The sequence below is a fragment of the Zonotrichia albicollis genome, chromosome 32, assembly GCF_047830755.1.
Source record: "Zonotrichia albicollis isolate bZonAlb1 chromosome 32, bZonAlb1.hap1, whole genome shotgun sequence".
NCBI classification, from domain to species: domain Eukaryota; kingdom Metazoa; phylum Chordata; class Aves; order Passeriformes; family Passerellidae; genus Zonotrichia; species Zonotrichia albicollis.
The window spans coordinates 7,501-18,540 of record NC_133850.1 but is presented as its reverse complement, the minus strand read 5'-3'; the positions used below and the strand labels follow the sequence as shown (position 1 = coordinate 18,540).

The following is an 11,040-nucleotide window of genomic DNA, read 5'->3' as shown; positions in this document are numbered from 1 at the left end:
ATCGGCCGTAAAGCGCGACTGTCGTAAAATCGGCCGTAAAGCGCGACTGTCGTAAAAGGTGCCGTAAAGCGCGACTGTCGTAAAACTGCCGTAAAGCGCGACTGTCGTAAAATCGGCCGTAAAGCGCGACTGTCGTAAAATCGGCCGTAAAGCGCGACTGTCGTAAAAGGTGCCGTAAAGCGCGACTGTCGTAAAATCGGCCGTAAAGCGCGACTGTCGTAAAAGGTGCCGTAAAGCGCGACTGTCGTAAAATCGGCCGTAAAGCGCGACTGTCGTAAAAGGTGCCGTAAAGCGCGACTGTCGTAAAATCGGCCGTAAAGCGCGACTGTCGTAAAAGGTGCCGTAAAGCGCGACTGTCGTAAAATCGGCCGTAAAGCGCGACTGTCGTAAAAGGTGCCGTAAAGCGCGACTGTCGTAAAACTGCCGTAAAGCGCGACTGTCGTAAAACTGCCGTAAAGCGCGACTGTCGTAAAAGGTGCCGTAAAGCGCGACTGTCGTAAAAGGTGCCGTAAAGCGCGACTGTCGTAAAACTGCCGTAAAGCGCGACTGTCGTAAAATCGGCCGTAAAGCGCGACTGTCGTAAAAGGTGCCGTAAAGCGCGACTGTCGTAAAACTGCCGTAAAGCGCGACTGTCGTAAAATCGGCCGTAAAGCGCGACTGTCGTAAAAGGTGCCGTAAAGCGCGACTGTCGTAAAATCGGCCGTAAAGCGCGACTGTCGTAAAAGGTGCCGTAAAGCGCGACTGTCGTAAAATCGGCCGTAAAGCGCGACTGTCGTAAAACTGCCGTAAAGCGCGACTGTCGTAAAATCGGCCGTAAAGCGCGACTGTCGTAAAATCGGCCGTAAAGCGCGACTGTCGTAAAACTGCCGTAAAGCGCGACTGTCGTAAAACTGCCGTAAAGCGCGACTGTCGTAAAATCGGCCGTAAAGCGCGACTGTCGTAAAATCGGCCGTAAAGCGCGACTGTCGTAAAAGGTGCCGTAAAGCGCGACTGTCGTAAAACTGCCGTAAAAGCGCGACTGTCGTAAAATCGGCCGTAAAGCGCGACTGTCGTAAAATCGGCCGTAAAGCGCGACTGTCGTAAAACTGCCGTAAAGCGTGACTGTCGTAAAAGGTGCCGTAAGGCGCGACTGTCGTAAAAGGTGCCGTAAAGCGCGACTGTCGTAAAACTGCCGTAAAGCGCGACTGTCGTAAAATCGGCCGTAAAGCGCGACTGTCGTAAAATCGGCCGTAAAGCGCGACTGTCGTAAAAGGTGCCGTAAAGCGCGACTGTCGTAAAACTGCCGTAAAGCGCGACTGTCGTAAAACTGCCGTAAAGCGCGACTGTCGTAAAATCGGCCGTAAAGCGCGACTGTCGTAAAAGGTGCCGTAAAGCGCGACTGTCGTAAAAGGTGCCGTAAAGCGCGACTGTCGTAAAACTGCCGTAAAGCGCGACTGTCGTAAAAGGTGCCGTAAAGCGCGACTGTCGTAAAATCGGCCGTAAAGCGCGACTGTCGTAAAAGGTGCCGTAAAGCGCGACTGTCGTAAAATCGGCCGTAAAGCGCGACTGTCGTAAAATCGGCCGTAAAGCGCGACTGTCGTAAAAGGTGCCGTAAAGCGCGACTGTCGTAAAATCGGCCGTAAAGCGCGACTGTCGTAAAAGGTGCCGTAAAGCGCGACTGTCGTAAAAGGTGCCGTAAAGCGCGACTGTCGTAAAATCGGCCGTAAAGCGCGACTGTCGTAAAAGGTGCCGTAAAGCGCGACTGTCGTAAAATCGGCCATAAAGCGCGACTGTCGTAAAAGGTGCCGTAAAGCGCGACTGTCGTAAAATCGGCCGTAAAGCGCGACTGTCGTAAAAGGTGCCGTAAAGCGCGACTGTCGTAAAATCGGCCGTAAAGCGCGACTGTCGTAAAAGGTGCCGTAAAGCGCGACTGTCGTAAAATCGGCCGTAAAGCGCGACTGTCGTAAAACTGCCGTAAAGCGCGACTGTCGTAAAATCGGCCGTAAAGCGCGACTGTCGTAAAATCGGCCGTAAAGCGCGACTGTCGTAAAATCGGCCGTAAAGCGCGACTGTCGTAAAACTGCCGTAAAGCGCGACTGTCGTAAAATCGGCCATAAAGCGCGACTGTCGTAAAAGGTGCCGTAAAGCGCGACTGTCGTAAAATCGGCCGTAAAGCGCGACTGTCGTAAAAGGTGCCGTAAAGCGCGACTGTCGTAAAATCGGCCGTAAAGCGCGACTGTCGTAAAAGGTGCCGTAAAGCGTGACTGTCGTAAAAGGTGCCGTAAAGCGCGACTGTCGTAAAAGGTGCCGTAAAGCGCGACTGTCGTAAAACTGCCGTAAAGCGCGACTGTCGTAAAATCGGCCGTAAAGCGCGACTGTCGTAAAATCGGCCGTAAAGCGCGACTGTCGTAAAAGGTGCCGTAAAGCGCGACTGTCGTAAAACTGCCGTAAAGCGCGACTGTCGTAAAATCGGCCGTAAAGCGCGACTGTCGTAAAAGGTGCCGTAAAGCGCGACAGTCGTAAAACTGCCGTAAAGCGCGACTGTCGTAAAATCGGCCGTAAAGCGCGACTGTCGTAAAAGGTGCCGTAAAGCGCGACTGTCGTAAAATCGGCCGTAAAGCGCGACTGTCGTAAAAGGTGCCGTAAAGCGCGACTGTCGTAAAATCGGCCGTAAAGCGCGACTGTCGTAAAACTGCCGTAAAGCGCGACTGTCGTAAAATCGGCCGTAAAGCGCGACTGTCGTAAAATCGGCCGTAAAGCGCGACTGTCGTAAAACTGCCGTAAAGCGCGACTGTCGTAAAACTGCCGTAAAGCGCGACTGTCGTAAAATCGGCCGTAAAGCGCGACTGTCGTAAAAGGTGCCGTAAAGCGCGACTGTCGTAAAATCGGCCGTAAAGCGCGACTGTCGTAAAATCGGCCGTAAAGCGCGACTGTCGTAAAATCGGCCGTAAAGCGCGACTGTCGTAAAAGGTGCCGTAAAGCGCGACTGTCGTAAAATCGGCCGTAAAGCGCGACTGTCGTAAAATCGGCCGTAAAGCGCGACTGTCGTAAAAGGTGCCGTAAAGCGCGACTGTCGTAAAATCGGCCGTAAAGCGCGACTGTCGTAAAAGGTGCCGTAAAGCGCGACTGTCGTAAAACTGCCGTAAAGCGCGACTGTCGTAAAACTGCCGTAAAGCGTGACTGTCGTAAAATCGGCCGTAAAGCGCGACTGTCGTAAAAGGTGCCGTAAAGCGCGACTGTCGTAAAAGGTGCCGTAAAGCGCGACTGTCGTAAAATCGGCCGTTAAGCGCGACTGTCGTAAAAGGTGCCGTAAAGCGCGACTGTCGTAAAAGGTGCCGTAAAGCGCGACTGTCGTAAAATCGGCCGTAAAGCGCGACTGTCGTAAAATCGGCCGTAAAGCGCGACTATCGTAAAAGGTGCCGTAAAGCGCGACTGTCGTAAAAGGTGCCGTAAAGCGCGACTGTCGTAAAACTGCCGTAAAGCGCGACTGTGGTAAAATCGGCCGTAAAGCGCGACTGTCGTAAAACTGCCGTAAAGCGCGACTGTCGTAAAAGGTGCCGTAAAGCGCGACTGTCGTAAAAGGTGCCGTAAAGCGCGACTGTCGTAAAACTGCCGTAAAGCGCGACTGTCGTAAAATCGGCCGTAAAGCGCGACTGTCGTAAAATCGGCCGTAAAGCGCGACTGTCGTAAAACTGCCGTAAAGCGCGACTGTCTTAAAACTGCCGTAAAGCGCGACTGTCGTAAAATCGGCCGTAAAGCGCGACTGTCGTAAAATCGGCCGTAAAGCGCGACTGTCGTAAAACTGCCGTAAAGCGCGACTGTCGTAAATCGGCCGTAAAGCGCGACTGTCGTAAAAGGTGCCGTAAAGCGCGACTGTCGTAAAACTGCCGTAAAGCGCGACTGTCGTAAAAGGTGCCGTAAAGCGCGACTGTCGTAAAACTGCCGTAAAGCGCGACTGTCGTAAGATCGGCCGTAAAGCGCGACTGTCGTAAAAGGTGCCGTAAAGCGCGACTGTCGTAAAACTGCCGTAAAGCGCGACTGTCGTAAAATCGGCCGTAAAGCGCGACTGTCGTCAAAGGTGCCGTAAAGCGCGACTGTCGTAAAACTGCCGTAAAGCGCGACTGTCGTAAAAGGTGCCATGTTGCCGGAATCCACGTGTCGGCATGGACGCCGCCATCTTGCCGGAAACCACGTGTCGGCATGGGCGCCGCCATCTTGCCCAAAACCACGTGATCGCCTGGGCACCGCCGACTTGCCGGAAACCACGTGTCGGCATGGGCGCCGCCATCTTGCCAAAAACCACGTGTCGGCATGGGCGCCGCCATCTTGACGGAATCCACGTGTCGGCATGAGCGCCGCCATCTTGCCGGAAACCACGTGTCTGAATGGGCGCTGCCATCTTGCCGGAATTCACGTGTCTGCACAGTCGCCGCCATCTTGCCAAAAACCACGTGTCGGCATGGGCGCCGCCATCTTGGCGGAATCCACGTGTCGGCATGGGCGCCGCCATCTTGCCGGAAACCACGTGTCTGCATGGGCGCCGCCATCTTGCCGGAAACTACGTGTCAGCACGGGCGCCGCCATCTTGGATTAGGGTTAGTTTTAATCGGTAATTTTAACAGTTAGGGTTAATTTTAAAGCTCTTTTAGGATTATTTAAGGATTTTTTTAAAGGTTCTTGGGGGATTTTTACGGGTGTTTTAGGTGTTTTTTAAAAGTAGGGCATTTGGAGTGTATTCGGAGGCTATTTTTAGGGTTCTGTGGGATGTTTAAGATACATTTTCTCTCTCTCTTTCTAACTTTGTTTTCCTTTCTAGCTTTAGTTTAAAAATGCAGCAGTAGAAACTTTCAGGCTCCCTGGGACTAAAGGAAAAAAATAAAAAATTGAAAAATACAAAACAAACCCTTTACTCCCCGGGAGCCTGAAATTTTCTACTGCTGCACCGGACATATAGTTTTTATTCTTTTTACTATATACACTAGATAGGAACCCCACCCTCTCCTAATCAGGACCTCCAGCGGACACCAATCAAGCCTAATCAGTCTCGCCTACCACTAGACACCACCCCTATACCCAGGCACCCACCCCGTCACCAAGCCCCGCCCCTAGGTCCCACCCCCCAAACCGCAGCACTGCCCTTAGCCAAGCCCGCGCCGACCTGGCCCTAGCCGCCCCCAGGCACCGCCCCCTGTCGGCCACCCCCGACACCACCCCTCCCCTGGGCGCCGCGGTCCCCGGGCGCCGCCCCAACCCTACCCGAGACCCCGACCCCGGGCACCGCCCCCGGCGTCGCCCCCCGTCGCCGTGCCCCCGCCCCCCGTCGCCGTGCCCCCGCCCCCGGGCACCGACCCTTCGTCGCCGGGCCGCGGCGGCCAGAGGCCGCCCCGACGCCTTAGATGCCCCTCCCCGCGACGCCGCCGGCCTCACGCGAACCGGAATATCATTCCGGCCCCCGGGGACCCGCGGAAAGTGCAAAAATCCCTGCAAAAATCGAGAAAAAAGATCCGGTCATGGGGGCCGCCATCTTGCCGGAAACCACGTGTTGGCATGGGCGCCGCCATCTTGCCGGAAACCACGTGTCGGCATGGGCGCCGCCATCTTGCCGGAATCTACGTGTCGGCATGGGCGCCGCCATCTTGCCGGAAACCACGTGTCGGCATGGGCGCCTCCATCTTGCCGGAAACCACGTGTCTTCATCAGCGCCGCCATCTATCCGAGCCCAGAGGCTACCCCGACGCCTTAGATGCCCCTCCCCGCGACGCCGCCGGCCTCACGCGAACCGGAATATCATTCCGTCCCCCGGGGACCCGCGGAAAGTGCAAAAATCCCTGCAAAAATCGAGAAAAAAGATCCGGTCATGGGGGCCGCCATCTTGCCGGAAACCACGTGTTGGCATGGGCGCCGCCATCTTGCCGGAAACCGCGTGTCGGCATGGGCGCCGCCATCTTGCCGGACTCCACGTGTCGGTATGGGCGCCGCCATCTTGCCGGAAACCACGTGTCTTCATCAGCGCCGCCATCTATCCGAGCCCTGAGGCTACCCCGACGCCTTAGATGCCCCTCCCCGCGACGCCGCCGGCCTCACGCGAACCGGAATATCATTCCGGCCCCCGGGGACCCGCGGAAAGCGCAAAAATCCCGGCAAAAATCGAGAAAAAAATCCGGTCATGGGGGCCGCCATCTTGCCGGAAACCACGTGTCTTCATCAGCGCCGCCATCTATCCGAGCCCTGAGGCTACCCCGACGCCTTAGATGCCCCTCCCCGCGACGCCGCCGGCCTCACGCGAACCGGAATATCATTCCGGCCCCCGGGGACCCGCGGAAAGCGCAAAAATCCCGGCAAAAATCGAGAAAAAACATCCGGTCATGGGGGCCGCCATCTTGCCGGAAACCACGTGTCGGCATGGGCGCCGCCATCTATCCGAGCCCAGAGGCTACCCCGACGCCTTAGATGCCCCTCCCCGCGACGCCGCCGGCCTCACGCGAACCGGAATATCATTCCGGCCCCCGGGGACCCGCGGAAAGCGCAAAAATCCTGGCAAAAATCGAGAAAAAACATCTGGTCATGGGGGCCGCCATCTTGCCGGAAACCACGTGTCGGCATGGGCGCCGCCATCTTGCCGGAAACCACGTGTCGGCATGGGCGCCGCCATCTTGCCGGAATCCACGTGTCGGCATGGGCGCCGCCATCTTGCCGGACTCCACGTGTCGGCATGGGCGCCTCCATCTTGCCGGAAACCACGTGTCTTCATCAGCGCCGCCATCTTTCCGAGCCCAGAGGCTACCCCGACGCCTTAGATGCCCCTCCCTGCGACGCCGCCGGCCTCACGCGAACCGGAATATCATTCCGGCCCCCGGAGACCCGCGGAAAGCGCAAAAATCCCGGCAAAAATCGAGAAAAAAGATCCGGTCATGGGGGCCGCCATCTTGCCGGAAACCACGTGTCGGCATGGGCGCCGCCATCTATCCCAGCCCAGAGGCTACCCCGACGCCTTAGATGCCCCTCCCCGCGACGCCGCCGGCCTCACCCGAACCGGAATATCATTCCGGCCCCCGGGGACCCGCGGAAAGCGCAAAAATCCCGGCAGAAATCGAGAAAAAACATCTGGTCATGGGGGCCGCCATCTTGCCGGAAACCACGTGTTGGCATGGGCGCCGCCATCTTGCCGGAAACCACGTGTCGGCATGGGCGCCGCCATCTTGCCGGACTCCACGTGTCGGTATGGGCGCCGCCATCTTGCCGGAAACCACGTGTCGGCATGGGCGCCGCCATCTTGCCGGAAACCACGTGTCGGCATGGGCGCCGCCATCTTGGATTAGGGTTAGTTTTAATCGGTAATTTTAACAGTTAGGGTTAATTTTAACGCTCTTTTAGGATTATTTAAGGATTTTTTAAAGGTTCTTGGGGGATTTTTACGGGTGTTTTAGGTGTTTTTTAAAAGTAGGGCATTTGGAGTGTATTCGGAGGCTATTTTTAGGGTTCTGCGGGGTGTTTAAGATACATTTTCTCTCTCTCTTTCTAACTTTGTTTTCCTTTCTAGCTTTAGTTTAAAAAAGCAGCAGTAGAAAAGTTATTTACGGTTAGGTTTATTTGAGTTTTTATTAGGGTTCAATGGTGTGGGATGTTTGTTCTGTTAGTAATAGAAATAGGTTTTGTTTTGATGTGCTGCGATGGGATGAGCGTGTGCTGCGTACCGGTGCTGACAAAGGTACAGTATTTTTATGGCTCTGATGTGTCGGGTTAATGAATTTATATGGTCTAATATGTCGATGAAAATAAAAATAAATATACATTTAGAAATAAATATAAAATTATAGTGGTAAACAGAAATATAGAAATCAAAGTGATAAATACATAAAACTATAATATATTGTATATTATTGTAACATAACATATAAATTATAGTCTATTATATATATAAACAAAGATATATAACTATAGAATGTAAATATAAAAACAGTAAAATATATTGGAGATTTTTTTTTGTTTTGTTTTTTTAGGTTATAGGCTGGGTTTTATAATAAATGTGGTGGTGGGCTTTGCTGCAGCTGGAATTTGTATCTATTTCAGGAAGCGTCATATAGTATATCCTGCAATTTAATAGATCCCCTGCTATGTTAGTTGTAGTGGAAGAAGCTGAATGAAACCAGGACACTGAACTTTGGTGCACCAAACCCCTGCCAATAACAGGTTTTCAAATAACAAACCCACAGTTTACAACAATGGTAAAATCCCAGCCTACAAAAATACCAAACTCCCAGCCAAAAAAAAATACTAAAAACTTGGCCTACAAAAATATCGAACAAACCAGCCTATAAAAAACTGCATTTCAAAATACCAGAACAACCTAGTTTCAAAATAATAGGAAACCCAATTTCAAGGTACACAGGAGCTGAGGGCTGCGGGGCAGAGGGACCGGTTGAGGGGTAAAGGGAGAGGCCTTGAGGGCTGGACAGTCCAGTGGAGATCAGGGGTACAGGATACAGCTGTACCACCACCTCACCCCAGCCCTAACCTCAGCCTAACCAGCTCCCCTAAAAACAGCCTTTTCCCCCAACAGCAGCACAACACAGCAACCCTAACAGCGAGACCAGAGAGCAACCCTCACACACCAGGACAATGACAGAACCCTCAGAGAACAACAGACCCACTGCGGCTAGAGAGCAACAGGTAGAGTTTGGAGACTGAGCACGTCTTTTTGAGTTTTTTTCCCAGGACTTTTAAAGGTATTTATGGGATTTTGGAAGGGACTTCTCTGGGACTTTTTAGGGTATTGTTGGGGCTTTTTCAAAGCCATTCTGTGATTCCCTAGAAATTTTGAAGATTATGGTCAGGGTCAGAGGAAACACCCTCTGAAAAGGCAGAGTTTTAGGACTGCAGTGGAATGCTTTAGAAAGGGGTCAGCGGTGGCACAGCAGGTCGGGTCCCACACTGCCAGTCCAAAGGTTGTAAGTTTTAGACCCAGCTAAGTTGTTGTGGTCAGGGTTAGATGCTCTCAGCTTTGGTCTGGGAGAATTTCTGCACAGAAAAACTCACCCCCTGAGTTTGCTGATGCCAGTTTGCAGGAGGTGCTTGGCACTGCCAGAGCAGCCCGAGTTCTCGGTGGGGGCAGCTTTGCTCCTGGAGAAATCCTCTGCTGGCCCTCTTCCCTGTAAAACCAAACTCACCCCTGCTGCGTGTCGACGTCCATCTGCAGGAGGCACGTGGCACTCCGAGGGCAGCAAGAGTTCTTGGTGTTGGCAGCTGCGGACTGCGAGAAATTGTTCTCTGCAGTTTTGGAGGCCGAATCGCAGTTTCTGCCATGTGCACACAGAGAGGAAAGGCTGTTAATTTCCTTAGAAAGGAAAGCCAGGCACCCCATGGTTTAAGGGGCAGACAAAGGGCTGTGTAGGGGAAGGAGCTCCTCACAGGACCTTTCTTCACCTCAGCCCCCACTCCAAGGTCTAGCAGGCCCCCGTGTGACAAGCTGCTTTCAGAGGGTTGCCCGGGCACACCTGCACAGGCTGCTGCTAGGCCAGAGGGACTAACGGGGACGGTCGGAGCATCCAGCACGGACTAGGAAACAGCCAGACCCACCTGGGCACTGAGCATCACTTTGAGAAAACGCCAAGGGAAGAGCCCTTTTGGCCAAGGGCCAGCAACTGAGCAGGCCAGGCAGCAAGTGGGGTTCCAGGAGAGGGCTTTCAACTTTCCCCTTTTAAGTGTCAGTCCCTCTCCCAAGCCCCCAGACCCTCCAGAGCACTCCCAGAAAGGAGAGGGGTTATTAGGAGAAAGAGAGTTTATAAAAAAGGGAAAAAGCTTCATTTTCCATTAGTTTTTGTGTTCAAACTGGTAGGGACTTGGATTCCCCTGCAATTTTAATGGTCTCAGTTGAAAGAATCCCTGCCTTTTCTATGCTGTTAGGGGTGTTAATTGACAGGGAGTCCTCATTCTCTATTATTTGGCAGTTTAAAAAGAAGGGGAAAATCTTGACAATGTTTCTTATGGGTTTGAATTAAGGGTAGCCACCCCTTTTTGTTGTCGAGAGGCCCAAATTGAGGGAGAAGGCCAGCTATCCCTCCATCCTAAGGGTTTGAACTGAGGGAAAAATCCTTCTTTTTTCATCACTGGAGAGATTTAAAGTGTGGAAAGCCCCTCTTTTCCCAATATTTAAGGAGAGCAAATTAAAGGGCAGAAACTATTTATTTGCCATTGTATTAGCTTCAGTAGAGGTAACTGCCCCATTTCCTCTTTTTAAGGAGTTCACTGGAAGGAAGCTCTGCCTTTTTCAGCATCTTAAGGGTTTAAAACTACATTTCAGGGCACTTCTTTCTATGCTGTAGGACCAAGTATCTCAGAGAAGGATGAGCCTCACATGCCCTTAACCCTTACACTGCCTGGGAGGCTTTTATTTTTCTTATTTTTCCTTATAATGTAGATAGCCTAAATTAGAGGTCCCAAGGAGACTTAGACTATTCATACCATTAGTATTCTTCTCCACCCAGCTTAGTCACATGGGAAATACTACTTAGTAGCCACTAAGGAATAATTACGTAAGTTAACAGCAAATTACCCAATCTATCTAGTTATGCTGCCTAAACAGAAAGTTTTATTTCTTACCAGTTTGCTGCCCTTTTGCTCCAAGCAGTTTTACAAAAAAGAAAGCAATGTTATTTTTCTGAAGAGCTTTCTTCTATAACAAGCACTTTACTCCCCTTGAATTTGAGTCAGAGAGGCCAAACAGCTGCAGCTGCTCTGAGGGCTATTATACTCGGTGGGATTTGCCCCCTCCCTTTTCGGGGGTGCCATGGGGATGAGAGGCGGGCACAATCAGGGGTATATTAACCCCAGCCTTGGCTGTGGGGCTTCATTCCCTCTCTGGGATGTGCTGGGGTAAGAGCTCTCCTCTCATTTCAGAGAAGAGGCTCTTTCAGCTCATCTCAACTTCTTTCCAGCAGGTGTTTCTGGGCATCTAAAGCATAGAGGCTTTGAAGATTCTGTGAAGTAAACAGCATGGAATACAGGGAGTATTTAGACTCATGATTTTGGCTTTTGTGTTTAGGGGTGGTAAAGTGCATTTGT

The 11,040-nt window shown here is 52.3% G+C and overlaps 1 protein-coding gene across 1 annotated transcript in view; it reads left to right on the top strand.

Annotated features, from left to right (window-relative positions):
* Positions 1-5,136: 5,136 nt before the first annotated feature.
* The window catches only part of LOC141726023 (uncharacterized), a 6,668-nt gene continuing 764 nt past the window's right edge, over positions 5,137-11,040 (top strand). Inside the window, exons 1-3 of the mRNA XM_074530275.1 lie at positions 5,137-7,687; positions 8,540-8,649; positions 10,917-11,040. The exon at positions 10,917-11,040 is cut by the window's right edge and continues 153 nt beyond it. Coding sequence (XP_074386376.1) covers positions 5,527-6,429 — 903 coding nt within the window. The 5' untranslated portion in view covers positions 5,137-5,526 and the 3' untranslated portion in view covers positions 6,430-7,687; positions 8,540-8,649; positions 10,917-11,040. The remainder of the gene's footprint in view (positions 7,688-8,539; positions 8,650-10,916) is intronic.